This window comes from Cervus canadensis, chromosome 25 (genome assembly GCF_019320065.1).
Source record: "Cervus canadensis isolate Bull #8, Minnesota chromosome 25, ASM1932006v1, whole genome shotgun sequence".
Taxonomy (NCBI): domain Eukaryota; kingdom Metazoa; phylum Chordata; class Mammalia; order Artiodactyla; family Cervidae; genus Cervus; species Cervus canadensis.
The window spans coordinates 13,698,692-13,722,150 of NC_057410.1; the positions used below are offsets into that span (position 1 = coordinate 13,698,692).

General features: G+C 37.6%; 1 protein-coding gene across 25 annotated transcripts in view; it reads right to left on the reverse strand.

Moving 5' to 3' along the window:
- Positions 1–669: 669 nt before the first annotated feature.
- The window catches only part of LOC122427586, a 33,139-nt gene continuing 10,349 nt past the window's right edge, over positions 670–23,459 (reverse strand). For 4 of the 25 annotated variants that reach the window (XR_006265484.1, XR_006265461.1, XR_006265474.1 and 1 more), the window contains exon 3: positions 7,976–9,973. Coding sequence is in view for 3 of the 25 variants with exons in the window: in XM_043447160.1 (XP_043303095.1) it covers positions 9,831–9,973 (143 nt within the window). In the remaining 22 variants the exon portion in view is untranslated. Of the gene's footprint in view, positions 712–7,975; positions 9,974–10,948; positions 10,982–18,053; positions 19,104–23,459 lie in introns of those variants that run through there. The other 21 variants (XR_006265492.1, XR_006265482.1, XR_006265488.1 and 18 more) reach the window with 14 other exon arrangements.

Below are 23,459 nucleotides of genomic sequence, written 5' to 3' on the forward strand. Positions count from 1 at the left end.
TCAAATAATTAGATATACTTTATATAAAACAATTTGATTGTTCTAATCTTCCAATATAGTTCTTATTTTTGTTTGTCAGACTCTACTGGACTTCATTTACCAGCAGGTGGCACTCCAAAATAAAGCTGAACAGGCTATTACTACCCACCCTCTCCTATTCAACTCCCTCCCCACAACTTGCTCTCACTGGTTATAGAATACTTGGTAAGTGGTTTTCAGTGAGAAAAGTCTTCCACATTTTTCTAATAAATCCTTCACACTTTAACATGGCATTTAGATAATTCTTGTTCAAGGAGAATCCCTAGACAAATCTATGTAACGTGCAAGAAATTCTAAGGAAAGGGTTAAAAGTAAAAAACAGTGTTGCTACTCAATGAAATTTAGAACCAAGGAGAGGTAAAATATAAAAACAAGATCTAAGCAAATAAAAAAGCAAACAGTTGTTGTTGTTGTTCACTTACCGAGTCAATTCCGATTCCGTGCAGCCGCGTGAACTACAGTATGCCAGGCTTCCACGTCTTTCACCATCTCCCAGAAATTCATGTCCATTGAGTTAGTGTTGCTATCCAACCATCTCCTTCTCTGCTGCCCCCTTCTTTCGCCTTCAACCTTTCCCAGTATCAGGGTCTTTTCCAAAGAGTTGGCTCTTCGCATCAGGTAGTCAAAGTACTTCAGCATCCGTCCTTCCAATGAATAATCAGGACTGATTTCCTTTAGGATTGACTGGTTGAATCTCCTTGCAGTCCAAGGGATTCTCAAGAGTCTTCTCTAGCACTACAATCTGAAAGCATCAATTCTTTGGTGCTCAGCCTTCTTTATGGTGCAACCTCACATCCATGCGTGACTGCATGATAAGTCGCTTCAGTCATGTCTGACTCTTTGTGACCTTATGGAATGTAGCCTGCCAGGCACCCCTGTCCATGGGATTCTCCAGGCAAGAATACTGAAGTTGATGGCCATGCCCTCCTCCAGGGGATCTCCCCAATCCAGGGATCGAACCCACATCTCTTACGTCTCCTGCATTAGCAGGTGGGTTCTTTACCACCAGGGCCATCTGGGAAGCCCCCATACATCACTGTGTTTTCCAAAATAAACTCATTTAGAGATCTGACAAACTTGAACCAAGCAATTGGCAGTTTGGGTTATTAAATTAAAAGTTCTTCAAAAACAATTTCCCTATCACCTCTTACATACCAGATGGTCCAAATACTCAATTTTATGTATACCCATTATGCTTTATGGAAATGTGACTGTAAAGTTTTCTTATATATATGGCAAGTATCATATATGATCTTCACACCAATCCTGTCAGGCATGCAAATGTTTTTATGATGAGTCAGAAAAATTCAGTGATTTAAGTGAGGCAATAAATTGCAGAGCAGGGAACAGAATCTCAAATTTTTGATGAAACTTCAATGCTTATTTTTCTATATTAACTTTTCTTTTTATGCATCTAAGATTTCTTCTGTAGTATTTCAACTCCAATCATAGATACAGCATTTACATTTTAGAAGACTGACAAGTATACAATTAGTGTACTCATTAAAAAATTATGTGTTCTGATTTAAGAAAAAAACAAAATCTTCTCTCTATTCTCCTTCCAAAAATTCTCTCTGACTCTGCTTAGAATGTCCATAATAGTTCTAGGGTTAAGGCCAGTTACAATACTAATAAGTTATCTGGAAAAAACTAACAAACTGCATTCATGCACTAATATTTCAGAAAGAATAGTTTATTAAATCATCAATATTAACTACTTAATAAAAGCTTAGGGAAGTAAGACAGAGAATCTGGCAATTTTGTTGGACCTGGTCACTAAAATTGAGGACTCCAGAAAGAAACAAGACACCAGAAAATTCATGGAACTCTCTATTTAAGCACTACGCATTTTATTATATATGTTTATACCGTGGTTTACAAATATTAAAAAAAAAATTGGGACAATAGTATCTACCTCAAGGGGTTGTTGCTTGGATTAAGTGAGCTGGCATACTTAGTGTTCAATGAAGTTAGCAATCATGATTGTCATCACTATTACTGTTATTTTAAAGAGGAAGATGAAAAGTATGAGACAAAAGAGAGAAGCTATATTCCACATAAAAGACTTGGTTAAAGTGGAGTTATCACAGGAGGGCAACTCTGAAGCCTGTGGACAGAGTGTAAGCAGGGTGCTTGACACTTGAAAGTTAGTGCCAGTATGATCTGGTGAGTTTAGGCTCTTGAAGTTGGATCACCTGAGTTTGAATCTAGATGCTACCTACCACTCACTAGGTGTGTGACCCTGCCAGGTTCCTTAGGCTGTATATGAAAAGTAGGGATATTTCATACCAAGTATAATTATTATTATTTTTTTGCAAAGGAAACATATTTGGAGTGAAGGAGAAAATAAAGAATGTTTTACAACTACTAACAGAAGACTTCCTGCCTGCTCTATCTAAAATAGTATTTTTGTTTCCTAGGGCTGCCATAACTAACATATACCGGGTTCCTTAAAACAACAGGTATTTACTTTCTCATAGTTCTGGAATCTAGGAATCCAATGTCAAGGCATTGGCAGGGCCTTGCTCTCTCCCAAGATTCTAAGGAAGAATCCTTCCTTGCTTCTAGCTTCTGGTGATTGCTGGCAAATGTTGGTTTTGGCTTGTAGATAAAACACTTCAATTTTGCCTCCTTCATATGAATTTCCTGTGTATCTGTGTCTCCTCCACATTCTCTTTTCACAGAAAGACACTAATTAGGCTCACTCTAAACCAATATGATTTCATCTTAACTAATTATATCTTCAAAGACTCTATTTCCACGAAAGTCACAATCTGAGGTTCTGGGTGCACATGAATTTTTGGGGAACACATTCAAGGCAATACAAATAACTCTTACCAATAAGACAAAAATAAAGTAGTTTAATAGACCATAACAATTCTTTATTAAAAATATATATTTCCTTTATAGCACAAAATAATTTTTTTAACTTCTTTGTTATCTGTCTCTCTCAACTAGAATCTAAGCTTCCTGAAGGTAAAAACCAGCTTTAGTGTCTAGCACTCAGTTGATGTTCAAAACACATTTGAAAGATGAATTCGTTGATTTGGACCGAAAGAAAGAAAATTCTATTTAAAATAAAATGGTTTTAGCCACTGCTGCAGGAAATTTCCCATCACTTTTGAGTTACATTTTTATTGTAATCAGTGGATAACCAAAATAAATCAGTTAAACATTGGGAAAGTAAGCCAATTAACTAAGTGTTCCAGCCAAACATGGGCTTTAAGTGACATCCTCGGATTTACAAGTATTCCATTAGAGGTTACAAGAGGAAATGGGGAGAGGAAACTGGGCAAGAAGCAAGCAGCTACCACCTCCCACTTGCACCCTTGTTTCAACCCTTTTCATTTGTTTTATATAGTTTAGTTTGGGGAAAAGAAACAGTTTTTAAAATTTTTTTGTTAAGTTTGAAAACCACTGACCTACAGTTGAGCAAACAGATCATTAGATTTTTTTTCTTAAATACTGTATCTAAGTACATATTCTCTTACAGTAAAAAAATAATTGCTCTTTGGTTTTGCCCTCCTGATAATGAGAGCTAATTTATACTACTTACTTTAGAATATTTAGTTGAGTTTTAAGAGTAAAGCAATAATTTGTTTGGTGGGTTTTTTTTTAACATCTAAAAACCATCTTCAATCAACATCACAGATTTGTAAATCTGCCCTACTATTTGGATTCCAACCATTTACATAGTGTGGTAGAGCTGAGAAAACATGAGTTTAGGAGTGAGATAGAACTTACTTGAAATGATCTTGGTATTTCCTATGTGTGATCTTAGGTAAGTCACTTCTTTCAGTTTCTTATCTGCAAAACAGGGATAATGATCCCTATTTCACAGGATTATGAGTTATATAAACAAATTATGCAAAAGCACCTTGTACAAAGCATGACCAAATAAATGTAAAGTTTCTTTGCTTCAAATATTAATATATTCAAAAAACTCTTTTCACAGATTTGTTATAACAACTTTTCTAATTTCAACTTTTTCATGCTAAAGAAGTCTAGTATTCTACTTATTACTTAATAAAGTTAAAATTTTACTTATATTTTGCTTTCTATACATGCCTAATTGAAAGTTATTTCAAATCAGTAAGTAGCTAAAGTTCTTTCTAAAAACATAATTCAAAGAGATTAAATAGTAGATTATTTATATCTTAAAAATACACATTGCCTATCTTGATTCACACCTGACTTTTGGAAACTGGCATAAACCCCATGAATGGGCAGAGTGACCTAAAAACAGATGGATGTCAATGTTCAGGTGCCAGAAATCCTTGTGGCCACAGTTCAGGTAGAATGTTAAAACGGCGACAGTTCTTATAATTGGTCATCTCTTCCTAGTTATAATTAAGGTTATCAGAAATAGAAAACAAATTCTAAAATACAATACTGTTAATTCAATCTTGAGTAAGAATTTATAAATATTTCATATTCAAATATTTTTGGTGTCCTTTAAACTCTTTCAATGTTAAGATCAATTGCATCTGATAGAGACAATCTTTCTACGGTTATGTCTGGAAAAATACCAATCTAGGTTGCTGGTTTATAGTAATATGTCTGTCTTTCCAGTTTCTGTCTTTCTAGCACAATTTAAGCAGTCATTCCTAAAATCAGTAGAGATTCCTAAATTATGTAGTAATTATATTAGCAAAGATATAACGATGTAGATGTTCATTTTAGTGGTATTTATAATAGAGAAATATTGGAAAGTGCTTAGGCAGAGGAGAGTTAAATACATTATTCTACCTATACAATGGCTAAATTATGCTATATCCAAACTATACCTTGCAGCCACAGGTATTATGTGGTAGGAGAATATTTAAAGAAATGGGAAATGATCACAGTATTTTACCATGGAAATGTATAACACAAATGATTATAAAAAATACTTCAATCAATGACAAACTAAATATATTCGGGACCTCTTTATTCTGTATTCAGAATCTTGTCTAACCCATCATCTTCTTTCATCCGGACTATTGCTATTGCATTCTAACTGGTCTTTCTTCTGCTTCCTGTCCCACTTCTGTCAGATCTTAATAAAAGAGACCATGTCACACCTCTGCTCCAGTGGATTGTTAGCTCACTTAGAGTAAAAGTTACCAAAAGAGTTTACAATGACCTAAGTGACTGAAATCTGTACCCTTCTCCATAGGACGCTCTCCGCCCTCACCTCACTCTCCTACCTTGTCTCCTATTGTTCCCCCATCTGCTCACTCCTTTCTACTTTTTCTTGCTGAACCTTGAACACATCAGGACTTTGCATTTGCAGTTCCCTTCTGGGGCTTCCCAGGTGGTGCATTGGTAACGAATCTGCCTATCAATGCAGGAGCTACAGGAGATGCAAGAGATAGGGGTTCGATCCTTGGGTCAGGAAGATCCTCTGCAGTAGGAAATGCCAACTCCAGTATTCTTGCCTGGAAAATTCCATGAACAGAAGGGCCTGGAAGGCTACAGTCCATGGGGTCACAAAGAGCTGGATGTGACTGAGTACCATGCACTTGCCTGCAATGCTCTTGCCACAATATTTAAAATTCAAAGGCTCATACTCACTCTTTCTCTAGGTTTCTCTGTAGTCACCTTTTCCGAGAGGACTTCCTTTCATCCTGTTTAGTATTACAATCCTTTCCTACCCCTAACTCTACTGTTTACTTCTTATATTCCTTCTTGGCTTTTTCTTTCTCCCTAGTACTTAACCACATTTAACATATCAAAATTTTACTGATGTTATTTTCATCTATTGCCTGCCTCAACCTCTCCACTGTTTCAGTTCCATGAGGCAGGGATTTTGGTTTGCTTTATCTCCATCTGGCACAAAGATTGCTAGAGAGGGTAGTGTAAGAAGAGGTTTCATTCAGTGATCCAATCTCTAAAAGACAAGAATAAGTTGTAAAATTCAGCACAGCAAGTTAGAAGGGTTGAAACATAAGTTCTGTATTTATATAGCCACTACTTTCTTTTACAAAGAACTGTCATAGTGAGAATTGATCATCCACTAATCAGGTAGCCATCCTAAAACTTCAAGCCAAAATTAAAAAAAAAATCAAGTCAGTTTGACTTTCTTAACTGTTGTAGTTTTTAAGGAAAGAAAGGGTACTACATCTGTTGTAATAGAACAGGTTGACAGGTTCTTGGTCACATTCCACTTTCCACATTATAGGAATATGTAAACTAAGCAAGTTTGATTAAGTACATTGCAATTTAATTGCTGAACTTTTTAAGTTCTAAAGTCATAAGCTTGTCTGACAAATGTGTTTTTCCACCCCCTAGCTATTTTTCTAGTGATTATTGATGATCAAGCTAATGAAGCAGTTATTTGGCATAATACTAGAGTTCCTTCACTAAAGTATAACTTTTGATTAATGAGGCCAAAAAATATTCTACTGAAAGTATGGTAATTTAAGCTGATGTTATCAACTTACAGAAAATAAGACCTAAGACTGCTTATTAAAATTTTTTCACACTTTTATCAGAACTGAAAAATAACTTTTTTTCTCCTTAGAAAATCTGAATTTATAACCATTGAGAAAAATAACAAAAACTATGGTTTAACCAATACTGATTTCTGAATTTTTAACATAACTAAACATTTTAATTTGGACTATGAGAAAATATGCTAACGACAACTCTTTATAATATTGATATCAAATAATTTTCCAAATAAAATCTTAAAAAGCACAAGTACTTTTTTTTTTTTTGCCATGCCACCAGGCACATGAGATCTCGGTTCCCTGACCAGGGATTGAAACTCCTGCAGTGGAAGTGTGGAGATCTAACCACTGGACTGCCAGGGAAGTCCCAAGCACAGGTACTCTTAAGGACTCTCGCAGAAGACAGGACCAGCAGTTGTGCTAGTCACAGCAGACGTCAAGGATTTTCACTCTATGACTCCCACTGATGTAGGGGGCCAGCTTCACGGGCACGCATTCTGTCCAGGGCCATGGGGTTCTGTGCTTGGCTCTTTTATCAGATTAACTACTTGACAGCCCTTAAAAGTAGAGATCCCTTGACTCTTCTTTTTGTGTATGAGATCACATACAGAACACATAAATTTCCATGCAGAATGTGTACAGGTAGAGGGAAGGGAGGGTGAGGAGAAATGAGGAATCAAAATCTGGGGAACTGGAAGTCAGTGTGGATTGTTGAGTCTCTTCACTAAACCTGCAGATGTGAACTTAGAAGTTCGTGTGAAGCTTCAGCTTTGCCCAGAGCTAACAGGTCAACGTTGTCCTTTGTCAAGAAAAACTTAGGAAGCATGATGTCCGTACCTCACTTTTCTCTTCATTAGGTTAACTGGCTAATCTTTCTCCAACTTTCTAGTAAAGTGGTTGGGTTCCTAGGCCTTGATAACTTGTGCAGTACCCAATTTTCCTAAGATTGGAGTCTATCTTCCCCTTTCCCCAATCTACTCTGGAATTGGAGCACTCTTTTCGGGAAAAAGGTGCTCATCAGGGATGAGGATCTAAAGTGAGTAAAGGGCAGGCATCAACGATTAACTTGTTTTCCTAAGGACATCTTCATGCTGCGGTGTGTGCACTCAGTCATGTCTGACTCTGCGACTGCATAGACGGAAGCCTGCCAGACTCCTCTGTCCATGAAGTCTCCTAGGCAGGAATACTGGGGTAGGTTGGCATTTCCTTCTCCTCTATTAGGGGATCTTCCTGACTCAGGGATCGAACCAGGGTCTCCTGCATTGTAGGCAGTCTTCTGCATTCCAGGCAGATTCTTTTTCTTTTTTATTTATTTATTTATTTATTTTTTTTGTCATACATTGATATGAATCAGCCATAGATTTACACATATTCCCCATCCTGATCCCCCCTCCCACCTCCCTCTCCACCCGATTCCTCTGGGTCTTCCCAGTGCACCAGGCCCGAGCACTTGTCTCATGCATCCCACCTGGGCTGGTGATCTGTTTCACCATAAATAGTATACATGCTGTTCTTTTGAAATATCCCACCCTCACATTCTCCCACAGAGTTCAAAAGTCTGTTCTGTATTTCTGTGTCTCTTTTTCCATTTTGCATATAGGGTTATCGTTACCAGGGAAGTGACAAGGACATCTTAGACAAAACTGATTCTTATCCATGATCCAGTTTAGCATCAGTAGTTGTGGACATGTATATCTGGGTAGAACCAGGGACCATGTCACCTTAGTTATTCAAAGATTAAGTCTATCAGATGGCATGACTCTCATGACTGGTTTTAAAATATACTGCTCATATTTTAATGGCAAGAATGTTTCCACTGCTATATTTAACATCTGTGAAGGTTAGAGGTGGAAAACATGGAACTCTGCCCACCCATTTCCTTAACTTTTATATCTTCAGGCTGTGTTGCTATAAAAGAAAAACATTTTGGTGTCAATATAAAACAAAAACATTTGGGGGCTAAACTATTTCTCCTTAACACTGCTCATGACCAACTTTTTACATCTAAAAGCTGGCAAGTACAAATTTGGGTACACAATTATTTTTGATAATAGAATTCCAACTGCCACAGAGAAATGAGGAATACTGGAAAACTGGACTCCTTCCTTAGCTTAGGGAAGCATACTACAAAAACACTTTGAAACTCACAGAGACTCCAATTTGGGTATAGCTTTGTATACTACAGTATGTCATATATTTTTCACTCGCATGTCATTTCTGACAATCCTGACCAAATCTGTGGAATTTTTTCCCATACCAAGCAATTCTCCAATTCTCTGCAAACACAATTGGATATGCTGCAATTCAATTCAATTCTGCCACTATCTACCTGGACACAACATCAGATCCCACAGCGTAAGGGTTCAGACCCAGAAGACTGTCCTTACTTCAGAGGCCAATCAGAAGTCCAGTTTGTTACCTACTGGCTAAAAATTAGGGATTCCCACAAGCCTTCCTCATGATCAATTTGCTAAAATTATTTACACTACTCAGGAAAACAGTTTATTTAATAGATTACTGGTTTGTCATAAAATAACACATGACTCAGGGAAGGTACAGGGGAAGAAGCGTGGGGCTTTCATGCCCCCGCCGGTGTACCACGCTCCCAGCACTTCCATATGTTTACCAACCAGAAAGCTCTTCAAATCCCGTCTTCTAAGTTTTATGGAAGTTTCATTCTAGCAGGCACTACTGATTGATTGAATCATTGGTCACTGGTGATTGGTTCAACATCCAGCCCCTCAACTCCCTAGAGGTTGGGTGGTAAGCTGAAAACTTCAGTCCTTTAGTAATGTCGGTGATACCCTTGGCAACAAGCCTCCATTCTTTGAGGCTGTCTAAAAGTCACAGTGTTAACATCAACTCAGGTGTGGTTGACTGGAGCTTGTTATGAATTGTACCTTTTTATCTCTCTTCACTTAAGAAAGTCCATGGGTTTCACAAAATCTATGCCAAAATGAGGATGAAAACCAAATTACATTTCTGATTAAAAATCACCATATCACAATAGTAACTCTGAGTTACATAAGTTATACTTGTATTGAACAAAAAATTTTAGTGGAACAGTTACTTTTTGAAATATCATTATGCTAACTGATAAGAACTGAATCTTTGTCCTTGGAAAATGTATAGTCTATTTCTAGAAGCTAAAACAGACACAAGACAGCTTGTATAAAGTGTAAAATAAGCAGTATAGAAAAATCTGTTCTGAAGAGTGAGAGGAACACCATAGACAGGACTGGAAAGGAAGGATTTTATGAAAAAAGTTTAAGAAATTTTAGCAAATCAAACATATTATTTCATATTAGTAAAAGAAGTATACCAAATGTTTAAGTTCATAAAACATTTGCACCCTTTTCAATAAGACACTGTACCAAAAGTTGACTGTACCAAAAAATTGACTGCTGGGAATTCCTTGACGGTCCAGTGGTTAGGGCGCTGCACTTGCACTGACGAGGGTGTGCGTCCCATCCCTGGGCAGGGAACTAAGACCCCACAACCTGCACAGTTTGGTCAAAAAATAAATAAATAATAAAAACAAAAAGTCATCTGATATCCAATACTGATTCAAAAGCACAAACCAGGGAGGTAAAACGTAATTTTCTTCTTACAGAATTAAAACAGAAAGCAACTTTAAAATAAAAAAGAAATTTAGCTACTATTTCTCTATGGCTAGTTGTAATTGTCTAGCTACTTTTTTAAAAAGTTATGCATTAAAAACACAAAGATTAGAAGATTTTATTTAATTCTGCAGAACAACAGATATTACAGGCAAATTGATGAGGGTTGACTTTAAATAGATTTATAATAAAGTGATAACTGGAAAACAGATGGAATGAAGCAAAAATAAAAGACTATAAATTGTTCTAATTTTATTGAAAGAACTCATAAAGGTACATTTTTCTAACTACTCATATTGACAAATCATTTTGCTTGCTAATTTACAAGCACTCAATTTATAGCATGAAGTAATTAATCTACCATGTTTTCCAATTTATTTTAAATTATCTTGGATTTCTAATACATCTTTGAGAATATCATTACCCTTGAACAAAAGAGAAAGGATACAGTAGTGTAGCAACTAGTAAAAACAGCATGGAAGTTCTTCAAAAAATTAAAAACAAAACTACCATGCCACCCAGAAATTCTACTTCTAGGTATTTACCCAAAGAAAACAGAAATAGTAATTTGAAAAGATATTTGCACCCCTATGTTCATTACAGCATTATTTATTATAGTTAAGATACAGAAGCAATCTTAGTGTCCATTGATAGATAAATGGCTGAAGATGATGTGGCATGCATACTCACGTGTGTGTGCGTGCTCAGTTGCTCCTGTCATGTCCGACTCTTTGTGACTCCATGGACTGCATGGACTCCTTTGTCCATGGGATTCTCTAGGCAAGGATACTGGAATGGGTTGCCATGCCTGCCTTCAGGGGACCTTTCTGACCCAGGGATTGAACCCCTGTCTCTTGCATTTCAGGTGGATTATTTACCACTGAGCCACTGGGAAAGCCATATATATGTATGTATAAGTATATATGTACACATATATGTACATACATATACATACACAGGTGAATATATTTGGTATGTATACACAATGGCATATTAGCCACAAAAAAGAGTGAAATCTTGCCATTAGTGACAACACAGATGGATCTACAGAGTATTAAGCTAAGTCCGACAGATACTGTATCATCTCAGTTATATGTGAAATCTAGAAAAGAAAACAGATGAAGAGACAAACTAAAAAATGAGAACAGATTGACAGATACAGAGAACAGAGGTAGTTGCCAGAGCAGAGGAAGATGGGAGGTTGGACAAAATATGCAAAGGACATCAAGAAGTACAAACTTCCAGTCATAACGTAAGTAGTCACAGGGATACACTACATAACATAGGAAATATGGTCAAGAGTATTGTAATAACTTTATATGAAGACAGTTGATTACTAACCTTATTGACCATTTTGTAATGTGTTTAAAAATTGAATCATTATGTTGTACACCCAAAACAAACATAATGTTGTACATCAACTAGACTTCCCTGGTGGCTCAGATGGTAAAGAATCTGCCTGCAATGCAGGAGACCTGGGTTTGATCCCTGGGTCAGGAAGATCCCCTGGAGAAGGGAATGGCAACCCACTCCACTATTCTTGACTGGAGAATTCCATAGAAAGAGGAGACTCTGGCAAGCCATACTCCATGGGGTCACAAAGAGTCAGACATGACTGAGCAACTAACACTTACACTTGATACTTCAATTTAAAAAAAATAAAAGATACAGTATAATTGCTGTGTGGCTTACACATGCCAGTAAACAAAAGTATGCACATATTTTTTTTTGCCATGTCACTCAGCATGTGGGATCTCAGTTCCCCAACCAGGGATTGAACCCGTATCACCTGCCTTGGAAACAAGAAGTCTTAACTACTGGACTGCCAGAGAAGTTCAAAATTAAGTACATTTTTAATCATGTTATTTTTCAGTGCTTTTTAAAATGGTAGTGACTCATAATCTGGTCACACAAAAAATCAACATATCTATTTATAAAAGTGGCTATATTTTAAGTAAATAAAAGATAACATGCACACTTTTAAGTAGTTGTATATAGCTACTTATTTTTATAAGCTAAAAATTACATGTTGAAGATAGTAACTTCCTTGAAGGCAAAAGCATATGTATGTGTGTCTTGTGTGTGTTATGTATGTATGTATCAATGAGAGCTGCTCCCCCTGATAGGCACTACGCTAACTCCCTCAACTCTTCAGATGTTTGCTCTGGTCTCATCTCAAGACCCACCCTGACTAGCCTATTTACTAATGAAACCTATCTTCCTCTCAGTATTTACATATCTCTGTCTCTGGTCTACTTTTCTCCTATATTACAAATCACCTTCTATCAAAGTATGTAATTTATTATACTTATATTATTAATATTACATATTTATTGTCTGCCTTTCCCTGTTAGAATGTAATATCCATATAGTCAGGAATCTTTTCGTGTTTTATTCACTGGCATACTGCAAGAGCCTAGGATAAAGCCTGGAATATAGCAACTGGGCAAAAAAGATCTACTGAGTTAAAGTGAAATGAAATGGACTTCCCTGGTGGTCCAGTGGTTAAGAATCTGCCTGCCAATGCAGGGCACACCGGTTTGATTCCTGATCCAGGAAGATTCTACATGCTGCAGGGCAACTCAGCCCGTGTGCCACAACTACTGAAGCCCGCGAGCTTTACAGCCCATGCTCTGCAACGAGAAGCCTGCTTGCCACAACTAGAGAAAGTCTATGTGCAGCAATGAAGACCCAGTGCAGTCAAAAATAAATTTCAAAAAATTAATAATGAAATGGGACCAGAAGCAATAGCATCAAAACCATAAATGAGTTTCTATGAATATATAACTGTAGAAAGCAATATGTTACCTTTTGTATTTTTTGTTTTGGCCCCACTGTGTGGCATGTAGATGGGGAAACAGTAGAAATAGAGACTTTATTTTTTGGGGCTCCAAAGTCATTGCAGATGGTGACTGCAGTCATGAAATTAAAAGATGCTTACTCCTTGGAAGGAAAGTTATGACCAACCTAGACAGCATATTAAAAAGCAGAGACATTACTTTGCTGACAAAGGTCTGTCTAGTCAAGGCTATGGTTTTTCCAGTGGTCATGTATGGATGTGTGAGTTGGTCTATAAAGAAAGCTGAGCGCCGAAGAGTTGATGCTTTTGAACTGTGGTGTTAGAGAAGACTCTTGAGCGTCCCTTGGACTGCAAGGAGATCCAACCAGTCCATCCTAAAGGAGATCAGTCCTGGGTGTTCATTGGAAGGTCTGATGTTGAAGCTGAAACTCCAATACTTTGGCCACCTGATGCGAAGAGTTGACTCATTTGAAAAGACCCTGAGGCTGGGTAAAGTTGAGGGCAGGAGGAGAAGGAGATAACAGAGGATGAGCTGGGTGGATGTCATCACCAACTCAATGGACATGAATTTGGGTGGGCTCCAGGAGTTGGTGTTGGATAGCAAGGCCTGGCCTGCTGCAGCTCACGGGGTCACAAAAGGTTGGACACGACTGAGCGACTGAACTGAACTGTGTGGTACTGTAGGATCTTATTTCCCTGAGGAAGGATCAAACCCATGTCCCCTGCAGTGGAAGCTGGGAGTCTTAACCACTGGACTGCCAGGGAAATCCCAAATGCTGCTCATTGTAAAAAGCTGTGTTTCTTGGATAGGGTTGTTGGTTCAAAAATATGTATGAATATATATATATATATACACACACACACATATATATATATTTATATATGTCTCTAAGGAATACTACATGCTTCCCAGGTGGCACAGTGGTAAAGAATCCATCTGATAATGCAGGAGATGTGAGACTTGGGTTTGATCCCTGGGTTGGAAAGATCCCCTGGAGTAGGACACGGCAACCCACTCCAATATTCTTGCCTGGGAAATCCCATGGACAGAGGAGCCTGGTGGGCTACAGTCCATGGGGTCACAAAGAGCCGGATGTGACTGAACACACATGCACAAGGGAAACTAAACTCATAGCCTGGCATCTAAATATGTCTACTGAGTAAACTTGATGCAACTTCATTTCCTGTAGATATCTTGCTGTTACCTCCTTAGTCAACTGACCACCTTATCTAAAAGAGCATCCCATCCCCTCGTCATTCCCTATCCCTTATCTTGCCTCATTTCCTTCATAATGCTTATAATTGCATAATATTATGTTGAATATTCATTTATTATCTACATTCTCCAGGAAAACAGGGAATTACACACTTTCCTTACTGCTCTATTTCCCCGTGTTTGGATCAGTGCCTGGCACACAGTAAATACTTGTCAGCGTTGAATGCACCGGGAATTTGCAGGCATTCATATTGTTCTTCATATGAGAATGATCCAATTGTTTGCCTCCAGATTCAAAGTTTGGAGAAGGAAATGGCAACCCACTCCAGCGTTCTTGCTGGGAGAATCCCAGGGGCGGGGGAGCCTGGCAGGCTGCCGTCTTGTCTATGGGGTCGCACAGAGGCGGACACGACTGGAGCGACTTAGCAGCAGCAACAGCAGATTCAAATTGCATAGCAATCATTTGTATTGTATTAGTTCCTCACTAATAAACAACCAACCAAATAGCAATTGTTCTTCATGCTTTAAACCACAAGTAAGATGGTTAAAAGGTTTGAGTAGATATACTCTAGATATTTTTCCACCAAATATCAATGAAATTTAATATTGATCTGGAAGATTAAATCTTAAATCATATTAAAGTTTTAGACTTACTCTGCCCTTTTCTGGGTGGAACTATAAATTTGATAAAATTAGAAGTAAAGACACATCTAAAATTCTGTGTAATTCATTTAAGATCGGGAGCAAGGCCAACGTGAAAGTGGAAGTACTTCATACTGCTTTGCTTTTAAATTCTGCTTTTCTGTGTAAAATCTGGACTGAGTGGCTATCAGGATTGGATGGCACAGCTGCTCATTATTGTGATGGGTTGTCGTCGTCGTTTAGTCACTAAGTCATGTCCAATTCTTCTGATATAGCAAATGCAAAAAGGAGTTGTAAAAATACTATCCTGTAAAGGGTGTTGTTTCCTTTGCCTGGGCCCCAGAATCTTCAGCGAAACTTAGATACTTGCAAAGATGTTTTACATTTCAAAACTTTATAACGTTCACAAAAGAAATGGATGAATTATGGAAACCATACTTTGAAAGGAACTAGATAGGGAGTTCCCTGGTAGTCTAGTGGTTAGGATTCAGCACGTTCACTGCCGTGGCTGCGGTCAATCTCTGGTCAAGGAACTAAGATCCTTCAAGTCATGCTGCTCGATCAAAAAAAAGAACTAGATAATTTAAGCTGAAAATGTTTTAAAGTATTTATTTACTAAGATGTCTCAGACTGTTGAGAGACAAGAAACATCCTTATTTTCTTTCAATAACTATCCTCAATAATATAAGGTAGAACTTTCCATTTCTCAGATTGGTGGCTCCTTTAATGGTTTCTTACTTATGCTCTATGATTTCTAGTCATTTTATTAGAACAGTTACAATCTAAAGTCTTAAAAAAAAAAAAAAAAAGAACCACCAACTTGAAAGCTTTGATCTCTACTCAGTTCAAAACTCTTTCCATCTGCTCCTCCCATCTAGCCATCCCCAGTACAGGTAAAGTTCTATTAGTTGGAGATGGGGGAAAATCTGGCTCTTGGACAACTCCTTTTCCTCCAGCTTTGCTTCCAGGCTTAGTGCTCGTGGTCTGTGGCAGAGGGAATGGAGTGAAAAAAGGGTAAATTCTTCCTTACATGAAAAAGAAAAGGACAAATGCTTCCTTGACTGGATGAGGACACAGTCTTCACTGACTGATTTTTGAGACCTCTCTCTGACAGTATCCAAAAGCTAGATCTTCAGTAAGTCTTCAGGGAGTCTACAAGGGTTTACCACTATCTACTTTCCTGATGGTGGTTATCAGGGTTCCAGCTTACCAGACGCTTCCTTCTTCTACCTTCAGTGCTTCCTTCTTTTTGTTGTCAGTTCTCATACTGACAAAATGGCTCAAGCCCGCTTACCTTCTCCAGTAGTCACACCATCCCTGGGGAATATTATTCTCGCCACACTAGATGGTGGCCATGAAGGCTATTCCCCTGGTCCTGCCCTCTCTCAGTCTATCATCCTTCAAATTCCTCTTTCCTCAGCTTCAGGATATCAGCCAAGTTCTATGGCCAAGCAAACATCCAACAGAGAAAACGTCTCCACTTCTTTTATAAATCCAATCTTCAGAAATGAATCTCTTTGAGCATCCTCCACCCCAATTATATATTTGAAATAGCTTATCTAAAAACACTGCTTTCTCTTAACAGGTCTCCTCTGTATCTCTTATATTTTTTTGACCAAGAGTGGACAGGAGTGGTTGTGGCAGCAGTGACAGGACTGCTTGTGACTCTAGTTATTTAATACCGTGAGGTTAAAGTTATTTTAACTTACAATGTGGTGAATTCGTGCATTTCATCTTCAGTTTTGAGGCATAGTTATAGGACAATTATAGGAAAACTCCCATTCAATATGCTATGTGTCTACAAAAATATTCAGCTCTAACTATAGTATTGGTTTTAAATGTTGCCAGTCCTTGCTTAAAGTACTGGTTAAACTTAGTCTAAGTGGATATGAGAAAATATTTCTTATTTGGTTCGGTTCAAACATCTATAACAGCCCATTCAAATCCCAACAAAGTTGACAGTAGAGAATCCTCAAGTCTGTTTACAGGAACTCAAAATTCAACTTTCCAAGCACAGTATTTCCTTAAATGTAGGTAGTTCATGGTTTCGTGAGGTATTAACTGAAGTCGTTAATAAAAAAGGACTAAGGCATTTAGGAACATATATTTGCATATTAAAAATCTCAACAAACACTGCAGTCATTAAACTTTTACTTGGTTTAACTAATCCTACGTCTACTTTACAATGCAATCTTTTCCCACAGAATATTTACCAATATCTCACAGAACTGGTATGAAGAACCTGGTTTGGATCCCTTCTCCCTCCTCTTTCCCCTTTTTGTAATTTTTGTTTCCATAAGGAACAACAAGAGATACGAGCACGTTCTTCAGCTTAAAGAAGTATAATAATATATTTGATATCACTTCATTCAAAATAGAGGTTTTTTCTTCCTTCTGCAGCTATAGTTAAGAGGCTTTTGTTTTTAAAAATAAAGTTTGTTCGCTTTTAGCAGGAAAAACTAGCTTTAGAGAGGAGGCTAACAGAAAAGGTCTTTCTTATTATTAGAAGTGTTATATCTCATGATTTATTTTTGCACTACATTATAAAATATCTCCTTGGGGTTGCTTCTGAATTTTAAGTGATCAATTGACCGTTTTTCTCGGTTCTGCCATTAACTGTCCTCTGCGCACTTACATGCTATGTTTATGAAAAGTTCGTTCCTAATTATATAGGCTGCGTCATTAAAAGGATAAGAGAAAGTCTGAGGATAATATACCTTCAGGACCACCTTCACCAGTCAAAGCTAGAGCAGATGCAGCAACTTTTAAAATCTAGAAGCCACAACAAACTAATTTCACTCATATAAAAATACAAGTGTTTTATGAAATACTGTGCTTACCTATATTTTAGGTAGTGTTTTTAAAATATCTGAATTATGACTACAAGTTCTACTTCATTTAGAATTGAAAACCACATTAAAAAGGTAAAATTATTTGAGAATTGTAATTATCTTGTAAACAATGTCTTTTAAAAAAATTTATTTATGTATGGCTGTGTTGGGTCTTTGTTGCTGTGCAGACTTTTCTCCAGTGACAAAGAGCAGGGACTAGTCTTCACTGCAGTGGAAGGGTTTTTCATTGCTGTGGCTTCTCTTGTTGAAGCATGGGCTCCAGAGCACAGGCTCAGAGGTTATGGCCCGTGGGCATAGTTACTCCACGGCATGTAGGATTTTTCTGGACCAGGAATTGAACCCATGTCTCCTGAACTGGCAGAATTCTTTACCATTGAGCCACCAGCAAGCTTGTAAACAATGCCTTTTAAAAGTGATGGTTCTTTTAAAATTCTGTTAGTAACTGTGGAAGGAATATAAATCCAATATCACAAAAAATGAAAAAGATTAGCTAACAGCTTATTTTTAAAAACCCACTATTAAAAAATACTCCTACAAAAACATAGTAACTCAGTTGCTACTATGAATAACAATCATTTAAGAATATGTTTCACTTTCTTACTTTACCTGAGTTTTATTTCTTGACAGAAAATATTTGTCAGCCAGCTAGCACATTTATGTTTCTGTTGTTTTTTCAAGTGGCCTTAAAAAAAACTTTTTTAATTGAAGTACAGTATTTGATTGACAATGTTGTGCCAACCTCTGCAGTACAGCAAAGTGACTCAGGTATACACATACCAGACAGGCCAAAAAGTTTCTTCAGTTTTTTAAGTAAACATAAAAGACAGATTTTTCATTTTCACAAACTTTATTGAACAATGTATTAACTGTTTTGTTCCACTACCTCCTGCCATTTTGCAAGTAACTTCATAATTTCATCACCCCAAAACTTATCTTTTTAAGCAAAGAATGGTGCTTCTTATCCAGGGAATTGGAAATTTTTTTTCCACTAGGAGAATTCGGTAAAGATTGAAATAAATGGAAATCCAAAGGTGTAATGTCTGGTGAACACAGCAGATAAACCAAAACTTTCCAGTCAAGCTGTAATAGTTTTTGCCTGGTCATCAAAGAAACATGTGGTCTTGTGCTATCCTGATGGAAGATTATGTTTTTTCTCTTGACTAATTTTGGAATTTTCAAGTGCCACTTTCAGTTGGTCGACTTGGGAACAGTACTTGTTGGAACTGTTTGGTTGTCCAGACGGAGCTCATAATAGAGGACTTCCTTCCAATCCTACCATATACACAACATCACCTTCTTTGTGTGAAGACCAGCCCTTGGTGTGGTTGGCAGTGGCTCATTACACTTGCCCCACGATCTCTCTTCCATGCTACATTACTGTGCAATATCCACTTTCCATCATCTCCTTCAATTTGTTTTAAAAACAGAATGTTGTCATTATGTTTCAGTAGAGAATCACACGTGGAAATAGTCTTTTTTTTCACTTAATTTATGTGGAACCTAAAAATCAAAGCAATGAACATAAGCAGGCTAGTGTAAATGATTTTTAGCACTTGATTTGGATATTTTGAGGATGTCAGCTATCTACCTTATGGTATGTTGATTGTTCTCAATTAATGTCTTGATTTGATTGCACTATCAACTTCAATTGGTCTACCTGATTACAGAGCATCCTCCAACAAGATATCTCCAGCACAAAACTCTGCAAACCACTTCTGAGACATCTGATCAGTCACAGCATCTTCTCCAAACACTGCACAAAACTTTTTCTGCTTCAGCTGTGTTTTTACCTTTCTTGAAATAATAAAGCATAATATGAAGAAAGTTTTTCTTCCATCTTTCGTATTAAAATGGCTACACAAACATCAAAATTTTGATTTAAGTTTTTTAAAAAAATGCATGACGCTATGACAGCTGCCACAATAAGAATAGTTTCAAATGAAGTTAAAGACACCTAAGCGCTACTAAAGCTCTCTTATGGAAAAAACTGAATGAACCTTTTGGCCAACCCAATATATACATTTAAAATAATATTTTTTTCCTTTATGGTTTATCTCAGGAGATTGGATAGTTTCCTGTGCCGTACAATAGGACCCTGCTATTTGTCCATTCTGAATCTAACAGTTTGCATTTACCAACTACAAACTCCCAGTCCATTCCTCTCTCTTCCCCTTCTTCCCCTCAGCAACGATGAGTCTGATGTCTATATCTGTGAGTCTACTGCTGTTTTGTAGGTAGGTTCATTTCTGACATATTTTATTTGGCCGCACTGTGAGGCATGTGAGATTTTACTTCCCTGGCCAGCGATTGACTGCAGCAGAAGTGTGGATTCTTAATCACTGCTAGGGAAGTCTTGTGACATATTTTAGATTCCACAGAGAAGTGATATCATAAGGTATTTGTCTTTCTCTTTCTGACTTACTTTACTTAGTATGAGAATCTAGAGTTGCATCCATGTTGCTGCAAATGTGAGTGTCTGTTTTTACAATCTTTTCTTTCATTTTTCCTTTCACATGTTATATTAATAATTATGCTCCTCTCTTTGACATTCTTAGGTTATATGGTATTTCACATTATAGCAACTACTATTTTTTGAATGTTTGGTTCATTCCATATATTATGCTAAGCATTTACATAGATCATTTCTTAAAATTAAATTTTAATTCTGAAAAGGCAAGATATTCTACATGCAATTTTTAGGTAACAAAACTGAGGCTTAGTGAGGTTAGCACCTTGCCCAAGGCCACTTAGCTTGCCTGTGTCTTAGCTGGATATAATTCCAGTTCTGAGCTATTCTAAAACCCTAACCTCTTAACATTTTCAAGTCATTGGCAATTCACTAACATGTTCTTAAATTTTGATTTCTCATAAAAAAAGCTTGGTTTTGAAATTTCATTTCAAAAATGATTTAAAAATTAATAACTATACTTTGGATCATAGGGAAGGTTAATTTATAAAATACTTTGCCTGATTTGAATGCCATATTTTCATTTGTGTTTATAAGTTGGAGCCAAGTTATAAAACTTAAATTGCCCTGAGCCATACAGTAAGAAATAGAAATGAACAAATGAATGGTGCATACATGCCAGGAAAAGGTCAAAAGCTGTGACTGCTTGCTTCTGGAACAAAGCCTTAAAAACTGGCTGGGAAAACTGAGTTACCATGCAGCAATACCAGCATCCCCCCAAAAATCAAGTATGTGCTGTATGAATTTCCAATGATTTTAGGCTCAGCAAAACAATACTGTTACATTAAAATCAATCTAATTAAAAATATTTTAGCTTAATTTCCATTTTTTTTCCAAATTAATAGTTAAAAAGAGCTATCAGCACAGTTGAGCTATTTCAAATCCTGAAAGATGATGCTGTGAAAGTGCTGCACTCAATATGCCAGCAAATTTGGAAAATTCAGCAGTGGCCACAGGACTGGAAAAGGTCAGTTTTCATTCCAATCCCAAAGAAAGGCAATGCCAAAGAATGCTCAAACTACCGCTCAATTGCACTCATCTCACATGCTAGTAACGTAATGCTTAAAATTCTCCAAGCCATGCTTCAGCAATATGTGAACCGTGAACTTCCAGATGTTCAAGCTGGTTTTGGAAAAGGCAGAGGAACCAGAGATCAAATTGCCAACATCCGCTGGATCATCGAAAAAGCAAGACAGTTCCAGAAAAACATCTATTTCTGCTTTATTGACTATGCCAAAACCTTTGACTGTGTGGATCACAATAAACTGTGGAAAATTCTGAGAGATGGAAATACCAGACCACCTGACCTGCCTCCTGAGAAACCTGTATGCAGATCAGGAAGCACCAGTTAGAACTGAACATGGAACAACAGATTGGTTCCAAATAGGAAAAGGAGTACATCAAGGCTGTATATTGTCCCCCTGCTCATTCAACTTATATGCAGAGTACATCATTAGAAACGCTGGGCTGGAGGAAGCACAAGCTGGAATCAAGATTGCCAGGAGAAATATCAATAACCTCAGATATGCAGATGACACCACCCTTATGGCAGCAAGTGAAGAAGAACTAAAGAGCCTCTTGATGAAAGTGAAAGAGGAGAGGGAAAAAGTTGGCTTAAAGCTCAACATTCAGAAAACTAAGACTATGGCATTCGGTCCCATCACTTCATGGCAAACAGATGGGGAAAGAGTGGAAACAGTGGATGACTTTATTTTTCTGGGCTCCAAAATCACTGCAGATGGTGACTGCAGCCATGAAATTAAAAGACACTTGCTCCTTGGAAGGAAAGTTATGACCAACCCAGACAGCATATTGAAAAGCAGAGACATTACCTTGTCAACAAACGTTCATCTCGTCAAGCCTATGGTTTTTCCAGTGGTCATGTACGGATATGAGAGTTTGCCTATAAAGAAAGCTGAGCACCGAAGAATTGAAGCTTTTGAACTGTGGTGTTGGAGAGGACTCTTGAGAGTCCCTTGGACTGCAAGGAGATCCAACCAGTCCACCCTAAAGGAGATCAGTCCTGGGTGTTCATTCGTAGGACTGGTGTTGAAGCTGAAACTCCAATTCTTTGCCCACCTGATGCGAAGAGCTGACTTATTTGAAAAGACCCTGATGCTGGGAAAGGGAGGATTGAGGGCTGGATTAGGGGCAGGATGAGAAGGGAATGACAGAGGATGAGATGGTTGGATGGCATCACCGACTCAATGGACAGGAGTTTGAGTCAACTCCGGGAGTTGGTGATGGACAGGGAGGCCTGGCGTGCGTGGTTCATGGTGTCTCAAAAAGTCGGACACGACTGAGCGGCTGAGCTGAACTGATCAGCACAGGCCTACCTCAAGTTTTCTGCTGTATAATAAAAATAATTTCTCACATTGTGCTTAGTCACTCAGTCATGTCTGACTTTTGCGACCCCATAGACTATAGCCTGCCAGGCTCCTCTGTCCATGGGACTCTCTAGGCAAGAATACTGGAGTGGGTTGCCATTTCCTTCTCCAAATTTCTCTCACTGGGTATACACAACTCTTACAAGGTGTTTCTATATATTCAAGATTGAGAGAGTATTATACAATCTGTATAGCTGATGCAAAATGGAAATTCAATAAATGTTAGCTGAATCAGAACTTTCACAATCTACTTAGCTTCTCCACCTTTATTTGTTTGAATGACTAAGCCAAAACTTTCTTAGCATTACTCTCTTCCTCACAGTAACAACACTGAACTCATAGTGAGTTTTAGTGGTTCTTAGACTTCTTTCATTAGGACCCCTCAGAAAATCTTATGAGCCCCCACTCTAGAAAAAGATACATAAAAATATTACATACAATATTAAAATTACATTTATTAACAACAAAAAGAAGACAGGTTCTGAAGTTAGAAACAATCTATGTAATCTAAGACCTCCCTTTTAAAGCCTCTTAAAGCCCCCATTTCCCTTCTGTAAAGTGCAAGTACTAGCTATCTCAGGTTATGCAGATTGAGTTAAATTATGTAATTATGGTGTTTGCAATTTTGCAGATGCCCAGTTGTAGCTGTAATTATTATCAGGCCAATACTGACCTTCTATTTTCTAATTACTGGTTTTTTTTTTTTAGGCTTTCTTGAGCTGATTGGTTTGTCACAGCCACTATATGGTTTCCAAGGATCTCATATTCTTCTCATTGGTTGCTTGGTTTTTATTTTCAGGCCACCTATTTTTTAGATGATAATGACCCATAAGGGCTTTCCCAGTGGCTCAGTGGTAAAGCATCTCCAGCAATGCAGGAAATGCAAGAGATATGGGTTCACTCACTGGGTTGGGAAGATCCCCTGGAGGAGGGCACAGCAACCCACTCCAGTCTTCTTGCCTGGAGAATCCCATGGACAGAGGAGCCTGGCAGGCTACAGTC